At 40.3% G+C, this 16809-nt stretch overlaps 1 protein-coding gene across 11 annotated transcripts in view; it reads right to left on the bottom strand.

Annotated features, from left to right (window-relative positions):
* ZNF451 (zinc finger protein 451) overlaps positions 1-16809 on the bottom strand; it is an 86815-nt gene that overhangs the window by 22874 nt on the left and 47132 nt on the right. For 7 of the 11 annotated variants that reach the window (XR_010599480.1, XM_065587892.1, XM_065587896.1 and 4 more), the window contains 6 exons: positions 15020-15182; positions 13173-13320; positions 9055-10709; positions 5199-5333; positions 4036-4166; positions 3548-3734 (listed from right to left, as the gene is read on the bottom strand). Coding sequence is in view for 10 of the 11 variants with exons in the window: in XM_065587892.1 (XP_065443964.1) it covers positions 3548-3734; positions 4036-4166; positions 5199-5333; positions 9055-10709; positions 13173-13320; positions 15020-15182 (2419 nt within the window). In the remaining variant the exon portion in view is untranslated. The remainder of the gene's footprint in view (positions 1-3547; positions 3735-4035; positions 4167-5198; positions 5334-9054; positions 10710-13172; positions 13321-15019; positions 15183-16809) is intronic. The other 4 variants (XM_065587899.1, XM_065587897.1, XM_065587898.1 and 1 more) reach the window with 1 other exon arrangement.

Genomic DNA, 16809 nt, shown 5'->3' with positions numbered 1-16809 from the left:
ATGTTTGAAAGAGAAATTATAAGTCACAAGAAGGTTTTCTAGAAAACTGTAGGTGTTTGACTTGATTAAACTGGATGTTCTGAAGTTAGTTAGCAAGACTTTCTGTTGCTAAGCATTGTTGGAAATCCCTACTATTAGTGCCAAAAAGTTAATTATAAAGACAAATGAAAAAGTAAGTTGGCACCACATTTGTTCTCTCCTTTTTAGCCACCGTCCCCATTGATGCACCTCTCCTCAAAATGTTTATCTCCTGTGATACAACCCTACCCGCTGTGGCTGTTCCAAGGGGAAGCAATGTCACTGGGTATTGAAATATGGGGCCTCGGAGAAAGGAGGTGTGGGACAAATGTATTCGTGAGTCCACGGCTGTTTCTTCTCAAAACATCACACACACACAAAAACCTCATTACTTCAGCAATACCCCAGTTCAGCCACCAGATGTCTCTGTAGACTGACAGACATAGCTGATTAATAGGAATCCTCCTGCACCAACTAGACATTGTTACAGCATGAGAGGGTTTTCTTGTTGGTGTTTATTGCTACCTTGTTTTAACTGGGAGGAAAAACTTAGACAGAAAACTCTGAATGAAAATGGAATTATCTAAGGAGAGTTTATTAGAGGGTCAAAGAGCCAAAATTCCACAACCAAGAGAACAACTTTGGCTAAAAGCCCATCCTGGTTCAGTAGCAAAGTGAAGGCAGCAATTAGAAATAAAGGAATATTTAATAACAAATGGAAAAAAAGGGAAGATAACTTCTCATTTATATCAACTGTTTTGAACTGCAAAAATATTCAGAAAGGAAGCTCAAGACGTCAGGGCAAATATCTCTGGCTTGCAGGGCTAAGGCCAATAAGCTGTTTTTAAAAGTACATTGCTATGAACAAAAGAAATCATAGCAATGGTATAGAACCATTATTAGAGGAAGACAATAAAATCATTAATAATGATGAGAAGACGCAGAAATGTTCGATAAATATTTCTGTTTTGTAGTTGAAAAGAAGCAGGATGATGTACCTGTATTACATGAGGATGAAGTACTTTCTAGTCCATTAGACAACATCTATTAGAGGTAAACATTTTAAAATAAGCAGGTACTGATAGCTTGTACCCAAGAGTCAGAAGAGATGGCTGAGGAGATCTCTGATTTACTGATGTTAATTTTTAATACATCTTGGAATACTAGAGGAATTCCAGAATGCTGGAATGTTCAAATGTGTCAATGTTCAAAAAGGGCAAGTTGGGATGACTCTTGTAAGTAGGTGGGCTAACCTCACATCAATCCTGAGCAAAATAATGAAAAAGCCGATACTGGATTTGATTAATAAAGAATTAATGGAGAGGAATGTAATTAATGCCAGTCAACATTATTTTACGGAAAAAAAAATTGATCTTGCCAAACAAACCCAATTTCATTCTTTGATGAGATTACAAGTTTGGTCGATCAAGGTTACAGTGTAGATGGAATAAATTTAGACTTTTTTAAGACATTCTGATTAAGTTAACAATATACAATAGCAACAAAGCACACATTAAATGGATTAGGAATTGGATAACTGACACAGCTCAAAAAAGTCAATGGGGAATCATCACTGAATGTGGCTGTTTCATAGACTCATAGACTTTAAGGTCAGAAGGGACCATTATGATCATCTGGTCTGACCCCCTGCATGCTGCAGGCCACAAAACCGTTCCTACCCTTTCCTTGACTCTGCTGATGAAGTCCCCAAATCCTGTGTCTTAGTGACTTCAATTGGCAGAGAACCCTCCTGCTAGCTGCACCGGGATCTGCGTTAGACCCAGTGCTATGCCACATTTTCATTAATGATCTGGAAGTAAATATAAAATCACTGCTGATAAAATTTCAGTAAGACAAAGATTAGTGGAGTTGTGGCAGGGCATTCATATACAACAATCTGGATTGCTTGGTAAGGTAGGTCCATTAAAACAAAACACCCCAGATCTATTCTCCAACTGAAGTTGCACAAGCATGTCCTATCAGTCTCCTCCCCACCCCAGCCTCACTCCTTTGACTCCTCATCCAATCTCAGTCTTCCACCTCACCCCTCCCTGGCTCCTTTCCCCAGTCTTTGATCAGTGAGTCCCAGTTACCCACCTCTTGCCAGCTCTTTGTCTGATCTCTGTATTTCCTCCTCCACAGACAACTGGCTACAGCAGGGGTTCTCAGACTTTGTACTGGTGACCCCTTTCACATAGCAAGCCTCTGAGTGCGACCCCCCTTATACATTAAAAACACTTTTTAATACAATATAAATGCTGGAGGTAAAGAGGGGTTTGGGGTGGAGGCTGACAGCTCGCGGCCCCCCCCATGTAATAACCTTGCGACCCCCTGAGGGGTCCCGACCCCCAGTTTGAGAACCCCTGGGCGACAGATCCCCCCTGCCCACAGGCTCCTAGTCCCAGTTTAAAACGCTCAATGAGTCCCTGACTCCCCTCACCAACCAGTACCAGGTTCCCGCTCCAACCTCCCAGTTTCTCTCCTCCCTTCTAATCCATGTCTCACAAGGCTCCTTGTCCCAATCTTCTACGCCTTCACATTGGTCCACATTTGTCCCCTCTGCATTCAAATCGGATAGATTCCTGTTCCATGAATGATAACAGGAGGTCACAGAGCAAAGGAGAGAAAGGCTCTGTCATTTCCAGTGCCCCAGTCCCCACCCTGACCCAGAGGAGCGAAGAGTAGCAATTACAGTTAAAGTCCTTCTGAGCCTTCATAGCCCTGGACTAGAGAAAGCATTCCTAATCCCTCAGTGGGAACGCTGCATGTGCATTCAGTTCAGCACTAGCGCTGTGAGAGGACCAAGTGAATCTTTGGAACCTGTAGGTGATAAAAGTCTACTGACCATGTGCCAACTGAGATTTTTTCAAAGGCTTATAACTTGGCCAAATTTGGGTGGATTTTCACATGGACAGCTAACGGCACATTCCTAACCACAACATCCACTCCCCGGCCAAATTTAAAGTCTCTGCCAAAAGCATTTCAAAGAAAAGATCTCAAGAACTTTTTTTTTTTTTTTTTAAAACACAGGTAAAATATTTCCCCCTAGTTTTATTCTTGCAAACAGCTGAATTGTTTCAGCTGAAATATTCCAGAAGTTTTCTGCCTGCAGCCTACACCCAGAATGTACAATGTAAGCCCAAATGGTTAAAGTTTGGCAAAGTAATATGCAACTGAAAACAGGGTCTTATAATGGGAAGCATTGGGCAACCTTAATAATAGGCAGTGTTACCAGTCCATCTGTTATCCAGACCACTTCCCTCCAGATGTATTAGTGTGTGTGTTTTTCCAAGTTGAATCTCATTTTATTTTCTGTCCATAATTCCAATCTCTAGAATATGTTGAACTATTTCTTTCCTCATTGTTCATGCCTCCCAGTTAAGAATCATATTAGTAAAAAATGCTGTATATCAATTCATTAAATAAGGACGCTAACTAAAGAAACACTACGGGTAACAGTATAGCCATTGCTATCAGCAGTGATGTCTTTCTTTTATTGTTTGGATTCTACTAATTGTTTATGTACTACCTTTTGTAGTATCTGAAATGCTGTTTAGTAAGGCACACATCATATCTCCATCGATGTCATGAGGGTTTAGGATATGAGCCGTCCGCTGAGTCTTCTTAAACTGGTCCTCCAGTTCTAGAAAGCTTTTGTCTCCAGAGAGAATGGTGAAAGGAATTTGTTTGGGCAGGTGCTCATCCAGACGGCCAGCCTATGTGGGGGTGAGGGAGACGTTAAACTAAACGTTCCGTTACCAGGTAGCCTTTTGAAACAGAAAACTCCTCTGCAGAAGGAGTTGTGTTTATATATATATATAAACATTATATTTATAAACCATTTCCCTTTTTCTCTGGTCAGATCCACTATCTGTTCTTGTCATCTGAAGTTTTATTATGGCAATTTTCATCATGACTGTTTTATAATGTACTTTACTGTACACAAATATACCATCCCCATGCACCTTATCACCAACAAAAACACAAACCACAAAAATAGATAGAGCAATGACTTACATGCATGCAGAGTGCAAAGTCTGCTGCTTCTCTTCTGGTACCACAGCGTGGATGAAGGAAGAAACATCCAATCTTATTAAGGTAATTAAAGATTTTGCACTGTTCTGGAGGCTTCCAATTGCTGTGTCCTCCTAAACAACAAAGAATAAAAGATGCATGTCACCACATCATCATAAGCAACAGCAGTCAAACTGTTCAAGTAGAGGAAAATGACAAAACAAATGAATAGGTTTGAAAAATGGAACATCTTATTTCTTGACTAAACATTGTATAAAACTAAATACCATTCTATATTTCTAAAAAGAGGTTGATGTATGGGGTAAACTGTATCTGTATGGTGCCTCTAATGTTAGTTTTTGTAAGAGTTATCTTCTCAGGATCAGAAGTGAAGAAAGTTTGAATATAGTTACCATATGTATAAATAGGTACATCTTGTGTCAAAGGCTGCCTCCCAACACAAAAAGCGTTTAACACAACTTATCTGAGGGTCATTATCAGAGGTTTCCACAAGAAAATATTAATATATTAGATACATTATTCAAATAAGGGATCTCACTATACTTACTATATAATATGTACAGTCTGTTTCAACATATGCCTAATAGAATTGGAGTATCTATCGGATATTAGTTTATGTCTCACATAAATCCACACATTCTGGAGTTTTCACAATCACCAGCTTGCGTACAAGAAAAGTTTTAATCTTTTAAATAAGTTACAAAGTTACAAGTACGCAATGCTGTGAGTCAAGAGATCCCTTATTGGTAAGTGTGAATTGTGAAAGTGGCCCAGAGGGATCGCACAAACCACTTTCTTTATCATTCCTTTCACAGCTCTCAGCTACACATTTAAGTCATACACAGAAGTCAAACTTCCAGTATGAGAGGGTTAGCTAACATTTATGTTTTCTCTTAAGGAAGTTCTCTAGCTAACAGGTCGCAATGCTCTTTATTAAATGGGTTTGTGTGTTAGTATTTTAGAACCCATCATCTTAGTTTTCTATAGGTGGCTGCCTTGTAAACACCATGTTGATGCAATAGAAGGTCCACTTTGGACTACAACAAGGATCCTGTTCTTTGCCCGGTATCACTCTAGGATGCTTTTAGTGTATTTATATGGGTTTCTGTTAAGCCCTCCGTGCTATTTTCTTAGATAATTTTTACCTTGAAAGCCCCAGACAAATGTCCCTTGGTTCAGGTTGGCTGGCAGATGAATGAAAAACCTTCCCCAGTTGTCTAAGTCCACCAGCACGATGTGAGTCATGGTGCGCAGATAGTCAAAATCTGGCAGTTCACTGTCTTCAAATGGATAAGAATATATATTTTAAAATTTACCTCTGTTTTTATTCAACCTGTACATCTCCAAACTCATTTGTGCTTTCAAAAGAAATCCACATAATTTGCAATTCTGTAAGAAATTCTAAGCAATAACTTTTAAAACTATAACATATAGTATGATCACCAAATGTAATTATTTTCATAGCAATTTTTTTGTAACCACTTGAGGTAACTTTTAGTAATCTGTAAATTTACTAGGCAGAGAACCACACTCAGGCCTCTATAGTTCATGCATGTAATAACTATTAGTTCAAGATGGAACTGTGTTCACAAAGCATAAAATATGCTCTTTTTATGCTCTATCAAACTTTCTACAAGACATTGAAGCTGTTGATCATTCAATTTAGTTTTAGAATTTACAACACAACACATTAAAACAAAGTTAATTTTTAACAACTGGCCAACTCCATGATCAGCAAAGACATGGCATATGAACAGGGAGTGTTGGTCATATTATAACAAAATATCTAACATGCATTTACAGAATGTGCATTTTAGTGGGCAAAGAAAAACCCATGCAGTTAATAATGTAAGCTGTGTTAAGTTATTACATACAAAAAACTATGTTAAAGGATCATTATTAAGATTGGAAAGTCAAGCACAGTGCGTGATCATATAATAAAGAACCTTATCATAATGAATACATACAAGCAGGCCCAACAAAGATTACAATAGCCTTAGGCTAGGTCCACACTACACGCCTGATTCAGCGGGTAGAGATCAATCTTCTGGGATCGATTTATTGCGTCTCATCTGGACGCGATAAATCGATCTCAGAAGCGCTCCCCCTTTGGCTGCGGAACTCCTGCTCACCGAGAGGAGGAAGCGCTGTCGACGGGGGAGCTTGCCTGCGCCGCGTGGACCCGCAGTAAGTAAACTTAGTTAGATCTAGGAAACGTCAACTTCAGCTACGCTATTCTCGTAGCTGAAGTTGCGTTTCCTAGATCGATCCCCTGCCCCAGTGTGGACCAAGCCTTTATTCTAGCATTTCCTAATGTTTCAGTGCCTAACTTTGCAACCTTAATAATGCTCTTTAACATAGGAAATCACCCACAAAAAGCTAATTAAAAACCTGCAAAACCAAATTCCATCATGTGGCTTCATCATGACACCCACATGGGCCATCAGGTTGGAACCTTAAAATCCACTGCACAGACTTCTGCCACATAAGTTAACAGAATAACTGACAGCTGTAGTAGGTTTTCATTCTCTATGTGGATCAGCTACTAGAGGGAGATGACACAGACTTTGCCAACAGGTTTTACTGATATTTGCTAGATAAGCTGAGGAAAGGAGAAACTCTGGAATCTTGGATTCCACGCCAGGCTCTGCAGGGGAGTGTGCTCCAGAGGGCACAGACTCTTATATCTCTTTCCCTTAAGCTCTTATACCTCTTTCCCATATTCCTCTTTCTGTCTAGTCCCCTCCAACTTGTTCCTGTCCCAGTCCTGTTTCTTCCCATCCCTGGCTGCTTGTCTCAGACCCAGTCTCCTCACCTAGCCAATCCTAGTTACTCCTCAGGTTTCCCATCACAGGCCCAGTCTCCTGCCCATCCCATCCTAGTTTCAGCATCTGGACTCTGCATCCCAGTCTCCTTGCCACGCCACACCCAGTCCCCACCACCATCCAGATCTTTTTGTTCCCCTCCCTCTCTCCTTGCCCAGCCAGTCCCAAGTCACCTATCCTGGCTTCTCATCTGATCTCTCTCTTCCCTGACTCACCGCCATACCTGTGTTCACTGTCCCCACTGGCTTCCAGTCCCAGTCTCCCTCCATAAACTCTTCATCCAGTTTCAGCGTCCCCCACTCCCACTGTGTACTTGTTCCAATCTCTTAGCCCAGCCAGTCCCAGCTACCACTCCACACTATGGCTCCTCATCAGACCTATCTTGCTTGTGTCTCACCCCACTGGTTCCTAGTTCCAGCCTTCTTGCCCAGCCAGTCCCAAATTTCCCCTTGTTCTTCATCCAATCATGGTCTTCCATCCCTATATTTCACTCCCTGGCTCCCAGTATCAGTCTTCTCTCCCCCAGAGGCTTCTTGTCTCATTTACTAGATCATCCTCAGATCCAGCTCTTGTCCTCTCTGCATTTGAGTCAGGTGACTTCCTCCTCCACGCTGCATGGATCCAGCAGGGGAGTCTCCTGCTCTTAGTTCAAGTGCCAGGACATGGACTCATCATGGACTGGAGCAGCCAGGAAATGCTGCTTTTTAAGGGAAAGTCCTGCTCATCCCTCTTCAGCTCTGTGCTGGAGCATGCTCAGTGCAAATAATCTCTGGGGATTTTAGCTCTGACCCAGTATCAAGTGTCGACTGAGCACGTGCAATGGCTTATAAATTGGCTAAATTTGGATAGATTTTCTTGGGGACTGAAAAAGGCACAGTCCTGACAAAAAGGCCACCCCTTGGCTACATTTCAAGTCTCTGCTCAAAAACATGGGGGCATTTTAAATAAAAGGTTGCCAGAATTTTTTAACATGGCCACAAACTACTTTTCCCTAGCTTCATCCTCGGAAATAGTTACAGAATAATTTATCAGAAAAATTCAGCCTGAGGCACACAACCTGTACAGAAAATTTCAGTGAAAATGATTATAGTCTGGCAAAAGTTATAAGCAAATGAAACCAGTCTTATAATAGAAAGCATGAGACAACCTTAATAATAGGCTGTGATACCCAGCATCACTGTATGTGAGTGCATGTGCGTGTGAGAGTGAGTGAAAACACACACACACACACACACACACGTATGAAGAAAATAGAAAAATCTCTCTTACATACGTACACACACACACTTTGTATTCTCATAGGAGACCTTTCTTTACCCACCCTGGTCTTCCAAGGACTTCTATTCCCTGTGAGGACTCCACGTTGCAACCATTTGCCTTATCCAAAGGGAGGATTTTGATAGGAATCTGTTTGGATCCCTTTACTGTTGGTATTTTCATGATGACAGGGAATTTTTAAGTGTTACCAAGTGTTCCCAAGTCCCTTTTTATCGGATAATGAGCGATTCTGGGCCCAAGTCTCTCCAAGGGCATCTTCCACAGGGACACCAGCTGTTTGCTCATTTTAAAACACCACTTAATAGTAGGCAGGGTAGAGTAGTAATGCAGGTTATAAGTGGCTGCTTATGTACACTCAGGTTGGGTAGAAGGAAGGCTTTTCCTGAATGACATACATTTTGGAGTCAAAAGCTACCCCCTCTTGCTATGTGGTTCTCACAGCTTCCACGTGATTTTCCCTAGCTTTGACTTTACCTACTACTGGAGTGTCTTCTCCCTTCATAGAAAGGGTGATTGAGAGGAGAAAAAGAGGAAGAGCAGCATCTGAAGACTGCTGTCCAGTTCCAGCTAATTCCTGTGGTCAGTACAGAATTCCATGGTAAGCATGGTCCAGAGTGTCTTGGTAAATTATTTGCATGGTACAAACAAGAAACAGATTTTATAAAGCATTTAATAATAAAATGTTCAACTTTAGTTCTTGGGATTTGGCACAAGAAACTCACTAAAATTACAACTTTAAACATATAACTGAGTTTTCATTATTTCATATGTACAGACTGGATATAGGCGCATGGTATATTGACGTGTTCTGTTGAACAATTTCTATACGAGCATATTACAACTGTAATTTTTTCCTATTGTGCATTAAAAACGAACTAAAGCCATAATTTCTACATACCTTCTTCACCAGGTTCTTCAGAACACGCTTTATTCTCACTTCTTTCTTTCCTTCTATCTTCTTCTCTCTTTAGAGAAGGAGATTCTGACTTTTTTTTAACTTTAGTTATATTTGCTGGAAACTTTAGTTTATCAGGCTTCTTGTCCACACAAGCACCACTGGCTGTAAAGTTGAAGACTTTGCTTTCTGATTCTGATCCAAAATGTGTTATATCAGGCTTTTGCAAGAAGCAGTGTTTATCATGATAGTGTTGATGGGCACTCACAATATCATGGAAATTTTTGTTGCATGCACCACATCTCACAACATACATCTCTTCATGGCTTTTCCTTGGGGTGTGACTTTTGCTGAGATGGTCATTCAAGTCTGTGAAATTTTGTGCCGTTGCTGAACAGAAGCAGCAGCGAAACCACAGATTGCCTTTTTCCAGTAGGGTTTTCTGACAATTCCGGTGATCTTCCTTTCTGTTTATTCTGGACATGTACTCTTCCCGGCAGCCGCAGGTTAGAAAGTCACCTTTTTCTAATAGTGTAAGGTCGTCTTTATTTTTTATTGACTCTTCAGACACAAACATGTAATCTGTGCTATGGAAACCCTTATAGTGGATTAGAAATTCTTCCTCAACATCGAAAAAAAGATCACCACAAAGGCCACAAAAATATTTAACCTGTATCTCTTGGCTGTGCTGCCCTTGGCAGTGTCGGTATAGTGTTTCCACTTTGTGAAAATGCTTTTTGCACAAGCCACAGCAATACCTGTGAAACTGATGGCTTCCTAAAGACATACAATGTTGTTTAACGCTGTCTTCAGACTCAAACATTTCCTCACAAATGCAGCATTGCCATTTTCCTAAAATAGGACTTCTCTCAAGGGACTGATCCACAGGGCTAGGAAGACGCTCTTTCCATTTAATGGAGATATTGCACAGTGTGTCAGAAGAGGATGCCAGAGGTTCGTTCTCTAGAGCTTCCTGTTCATAATAGTAAGAATGTCCACCATGAAATTCAGTCACATGTGCCATAATGTTCTCTTCTCTCAGTAGGTCTGTATTGCATGCCCGGCACCAGAAAATGAAGTTAGTTAAGTGTGCTCCTCCGTGGAACCGACTCATATGCAGACGGATGATGCTTGAGTTTTCAGCAAGCTTCCCACATACAGCACACTTGTGACAGATTCTATTTGCTGACAAAATATGCTTTTCAACTGACTCTTCAGTAGAAAACTTCAGAAGGCATTCACAGAACCAGGCTTTTATTTTGCCTGTATTGTCTTGATGTAGGCTTACTCCAGCCTCTTGATTTTTTTCTTCTAAATCTTTTTTCCTTTTTGAAATGGCAGACTCATTTTCACAGACAGGCTCACTCAAAGTCAATGGTCTCTTAAGGAGTGAAGATCTTGACTGATTTATAATCTGCCTCAACTGAGATGGGTTTTTATTTCTTTCATTAATATGGCAAAATATCAAGATGGATTCTTCCATTGTGGTAATAATTTTAACTTTGTGTTGAGTTGCATGGCTATGCTGGTTGATCTGGCTTTCATCTACAAAGAGTTTGTCACAGTTTTGACAGTGACCTCTTGCTTTAAATATTTCTGCAACCTGGGAGATGCTCTTTTCCGACAGTGATACAGGACCAGCATTACGACAACGAGTTCTAAATTGGATATAAAAATGACATTCACAGGTTTAAATATTCCAAACTTTACAGATGTACCTACAAAGTGATCCTTTAAAATACTCCACAGACATCTCCCACCACTAACTACATAAATTAGTAAGGAAATACTAGAGAGTGGGTGAGATAATATCTTTTATTGGACCAACTTATGTTGGCGAGAGAGAAGCTTTCGAGCCACACAGAGCTCTTCTTCAGGTCTGGGAAAGGTACTCCCAGTTTCACAGCAAAATGCAAGGTGGAACAGATTGTTTAGCATACACCAGTGGTTCCCAAACTTGTTCCGCCGCTTGTGCAGGGAAAGCCCCTGGTGGGCCAGGCCAGTTTGTTTACCTGCCGCGTCCGCAGGTTCGGCCGACCGCGGCTCCCACTGGCCGCAGCTCGCTGCTCCAGGCCAATGGGAGCTGCTGGAAGCGTTGGCCAGTACGTCCCTTGGCCCGTGCCGCTTCCAGCAGCTCTCACTGGCCTGGAGCAGCGAACCGCGGCCACTGGGAGCCGCCACTGGCCAAACCTGGGGCCGCAGCAGGTAAACAAACCGGCCCGGCCCACCAGGGGCTTTTCCTGCACAAGCGGTGGAACAAGTTTGGGAACCACTGGCATACACAGTCAGCTCATATGCTAAGGCAGTGGCTCTCAACCTTTCCAGACTACTGTACCCCTTTCAGGAGTCTGTTTTGTCTTGCATACCCCTAAGTTTCACCTCACTTAAAAACTACTGACTTACAAAATCAGATATAAAAATACAAAAGTGTCAGAGCACACTATTACTGACAAATTGCTTACTTTCTCATTTTACCAAATAATTATAAATCAATTTGAATATAAATATTGTACTTATATTTCAGCATATAGTATATAAAGCAGTATAAACAATTCATTGTCTGTATGAAATTTTAGTTTTTACTGACTTTGCCAGTGCTTTTTATGTATCCTGTTGTTAAAGTAGGCAAATATCTAGATGAGTTGATATACTCCCTGGAAGACCTCTGCATACCTCCAGGGGTACACATACACCTGGTTGAGAACCACTGTTCTAAGGGACCATTCAAGGTAGAGTGGCCTGTTAACATTTTTACAGTCATAGCACAAAAGTAGGGGTTGGTTACAGATTGTTCATAAGCCATAAACCCAGTGCCTTTCTTCAGTCCATGATTTTTAGTGTCTAGCAAAGTAATGAATTTAAGCTCCAAGACTCATCTTTTGAAAGCGTTGTGCAGGTTTCCTTTGAGGATGACGCTGGGAAAATCTTTCCCGGACCTGAAGAAGAGCTCTGTGTGGCTCAAAATCTTGTCTCAATCACCATCAGAATTTGGTCCAATAAAAAGATATTACCTCACGCATCTAGTCTCTCTAATATCCTGGAAATGGCATAGATACAACTACACTGCATAGAGAAATTTTGCCCTTTTAAAATGCATATTAACAGGCCCAGTAGCTTGTCAAACTGTACAATGCCTACCAGTTATTTTTGTAAAAGTCACTACCCATTATAGAAAACTAAGTGCTCATTCAGATAAATGCCCCCAGACTTTTAAAAAATTGATATCATTTACTATTTATATTACATCAGTATTGAAATGTGGTAGGTGTGGTACATACAGAAAGGTGCCCACTGAATATTCTACATCTAGTGGGTACTTTAAAAGCATCTCATACATTTTTAATGCCTCAATAGGCTTGAGAATGGTATACTGTTCTCCTTTCCTCCTGCTCCATGTGTTCCTTAGGCTCTTTCAAATCCTCTCACTGCTCCCTTGCTCTCTTTCATGACTTCAGCTATGCCACCCTCTGTGCTTCGAACAGCCTTTCATTTGCTGTCAAACAAGTCCCCTCCTTAAAACCCACTTTTCCAGGAACACTTTTTTTCCACTTCTCCCTCACCAATAACCCTCTTTTGCTTCTCCTTTCTTGAAAGACTGTCCCATCTTTTACCTGTATCTTGTGTATGCTCTCTGGCTGGGAACACGTATTACTCAGTAAAGCACCCAGTAAGATTGTGGCATTATATATATGATTTTATGATTCTGTTAGTCTTAAAGGTGCCACAGGACCCTCTGTTGCTTTTTACAGATTCAGACTACCCCTCTGATGCATGATTTTAATTTAAATTATACATAACACCACTTAGCTTTTGACCCATTTTGAAAATAGAGTATGTGTTTTCCAGATCTAAAACTATTAGAATCACAACCTCAAATACTTACAGCATTTCAATGGCCCTATGGTGCTCCCTGCCTCACCCCAGGCATTAGCAGTGACTGAAATACAATCCACCATCACCCCATTCAATTATCTGGGGAAAATGAGGAAAAAAGGTGGAACTTGTGAGGCGTTTGATGCCTAACTACTGTACTGGGCTACTAGGTATTTAAAAACCTCAGAGAAACAATACATATCTATGCAGTCAAGTTCATTGTATATAGACAATAGACTCTCACAAACCTGAAGTGAGCTGTTAGCTCCATATGCGAACGTAACTTCTGGTGGCAGGATGTGCACTTCACTTGGAATGGGACCTCTTTACATAAAGCGATAAGAAGTTTCTTTGCATAAGATGGGAAAGATAAAGGAAGTGGTGTCCCAGTTTCACCTGCAATATGAGATGGGATAAAATGAAGCCACATATTTCAAAGTCAACATGTAGTATTTTATCTCGTAGAACACAGCTATTAACAATACGTTCCTTGCCAATCATTATGACCATGTCACCTCGTCCCATTTAAATTCTACCACTTGCTCCCTCTCCAACCTTTTTCAAATTCAAGCTTCTTGCTGCTATCATCAAGGGCCTTATCAACTCTCCTCCTGCTCTTATTAATGCATTTTAAATAAAAAAGGTATATAATGTGTAGGGAAAAAAAATACGCCATAATACATTTAACAAGCTTTTACATGTTTTGATTGTCTCCATCTCTCCCATCTTTCATAGTATTTCCTTCTTAGATTTTAAATGTTATGAGGCAGGAGGATTGGTGGGTATGTGTACAAAGTCTAACATGTTGCTGGCATACAGAATGAAAATAATAGTTTCTAATATAAAACGAGTAGGAATAGTTTATGAAAATCTTTGTGGCCATCATTATACATCAAAGAGGCAACAAAGGCGATGGTTTTTCCCCTTGCAGTTCACCTTTCACATATTTAAGTAGTAACAACCAATGGGAAGAGCATTTCCTGGCAGCTGAGGCCAGGCCCAGAAGCATTAACTGCCTGGCATGGAGGCCAATATTGCTATTATTAACTACAAAGATATATAAATTCAAAGAAGGAAGCTGAGTATTTAACCATTTATGTATAGAAATGTTTAAAGTTGGATTGTATCTGATGAAGGATATTGTCTCCTTTTTACATTATTGGTCTTTTCATGGCAGTTAAAGAACAGTAAAAAAACAGATTTGAAGATGGGTGGCGTGATTTTCAGAGGTGATAAACAACTGCAGCTCTCATGGGCCTCAAACAGGCTATTAATTTCCAATGACCCATTAGATTTAGAATACATATGAGGGGGTCAGTCAACAGCTTCATTGTTGAGTGGTAAGATTATATAACAGGTGACTGTACCAAATCACAATGGATTCCTTATGACCATATGAACCTTAAAGTGCAGTTCTACCATGAAAAATAACTATACTAATATGGTTACTTCTTATTCAACTAGTCAACTCTCCATGTGTGTATTCAGAATCTTATTCATTTACTTTTGTCACAAAATAAGTGTTTACTATTTGTTCCTTGTTTTAGAACTCTGAAACCAACACAGCTCACATTGAATAGACAACCGAATAATTTCTTGTGCATCAACATAACTCATGCCTAAGTTCCAATCTTTACACCTACGCACGTCTACCTAAGACAATGGAGTTTCACAGATATCACTGAGGGTCTGATATGGCCTGCTAAACTTTGTTACGGGTGGTGTGTGACTAGGACAAAATCCAACTTGACTTTTAGAGCCCAGCCTTATTTTGGAAGGTCTGCTAGTTTTTATATATATGAAAAATGGAGCAAATTTGATATGGGAATCAGGGAGACACACAGAAATATGGAATTCTAAAACGCCTTTTTATACAATCTCTGTCAGAATATAACAACATATTAACAAAACATTAATCTCAAATGAAGATAACCTGGTAAATCTACATAGTTTGTGTATCTTTTCCCCAATTTCAGACATCCTAAAAGAAACACACGTTTTTTCTTTAATTCACAGCTGAAAACACATTCTCTCACATGTCATAGATGCATTATCAAAAGGACCTAAAAGATGATACATTCAAATTACAACATACCACTCAATTTAAAAACCTGAAGGAAGTGATTCTTTCCAGACATATGTTGCAGGCATTCATCTCTTATGCTGAAAAGGAGGAAGCAGTATGGACATGCAAAGCACTGAATAAGCTGTGGAGGAAGATTTCTTTTATGCCCATCATCATCATCATCATCATTTATCTGAAAAATAAAACAAATCTGGTTAGTAAAAGAATCAACCTAATTATAAAAATATTTATTTTGCATTTAACAAACACACACATTTTAATGCATATTAGAGATTCTTTATATTTTTATTAGACTTTCTAAAAAAACTTGGGACAGAGTTATAATCACCATACTACAGTCCAAGTGAGATTACTAATTCAATGGAAATTTCAGGGGGCAATGAGTTAAAAGTTTGCTTTGACTTTACTTTTTTTTGTAAAGTCATATTATTGTGTAAATAGTATACGATTTATATTAAAAAAAAAATCTATAGTGAAAGAAAGTTACGGTTGCAAACTCAAGCATTCAAAAAGGTAGGAAGTACATCTCTACCCCGATAGAATGCGACCCGATATAACACGAATTCGGATATAATGCAGTAAAGCAGCGAGGAGCACCGGACCTTTTAAGCGCCACCCGAGCCCTGTTGCTTTACCGCGTTATATCCAAATTCGTGTGGCGCCCCGGTCCCTTTAAATCACTGCCCGAGCCTGGCTGTCAGAGCTCTGGCGGTGATTTAAAGGGACCGGGGCTCCCCGCAGCCGCTGGAGCACCGGGCCCTTTAAATCACAGCCAGGGAAGATGGTCCAGTCCGGCGTACCGGCTCTGCCCGTACGCCGTACCGGACTGAACCCAATATAACGTGGTCTCACCTATAAGGTAGTGAGATTTTTTGGCTCCCGAGGACCGCGTTATATCGGGGTAGAGGTGTACCAGAATTAAGGTTGGTCATTCAACCTTAATTCTGTCCCATTGTGCATTATAATAGTCTCTAATTACATAATCATATTATTTCCTCCTCCCCCCCCGGACCTCTACAACATTCAGTGCACAGGATAGAGGGTGTTCTCTGAAAGCTATACAAAATTCTGTTTTATCCTTGTTCAATTTTTATTGCACACTATTCAAACCTAGTACTCACTACAGAATTATTCATTTCCTCATGGTCTTTTCCATGGCACTCATTAACTATGAATGTTTCACTAATATTAATGAATTTGCCCTCAAGAAATCCTTGTGAGGTAGGAAGATATTATTCCCATTCCACAGATGGGGTGGGGTACTAAGGCACAGAGTTTAAAGACAAAATTGTCAGAAATTACAACTAATTTTGGGTGCTCACTTTGAGATGCACAGAGCTTGATTTTTCACAACTTAGCATTTTTATAGTGCTTTATATATTTAAGGTACAGCTCCCTTTAATTTAGTTGGCATTATGGGCATTTCTTCTAAACTGGCCCCAGAATGTTGGTCACTCAAAAAATAAGGACCACACAATTAGTGGCCACCCTATGAAAACTTTGGAGTGGCAGAGACAGGGGAAAAAATCCAATTCTCCCAGGTAGCATGAATCTGCATAAACCACAAGACCACCCTGTCTCGTCCCAGAATCCCTTGCCTCATTCACTACACATCTTCCAACTTTTGCAACAAATGAAAGAGGAATTCTACAAAAAACCTCATTCACTACACAACCCAGATTTACTCCCTGAGCGCCATCCATTCTGTGCACTGAATGAGGCAGGGCTTCTGATCACGTAATTAAAGGGAGTATCAAAATGCACAAGATACGGGGGCCAAATTAAGGTTGCACAGGCAA

The sequence above is a fragment of the Chrysemys picta genome, chromosome 3, assembly GCF_011386835.1.
Source record: "Chrysemys picta bellii isolate R12L10 chromosome 3, ASM1138683v2, whole genome shotgun sequence".
In the NCBI taxonomy this organism is placed as follows: Eukaryota; Metazoa; Chordata; order Testudines; family Emydidae; genus Chrysemys; species Chrysemys picta.
The sequence above is the reverse complement of the archived record's forward strand: the minus strand, read 5'-3'. Positions and strand labels throughout refer to the sequence as shown.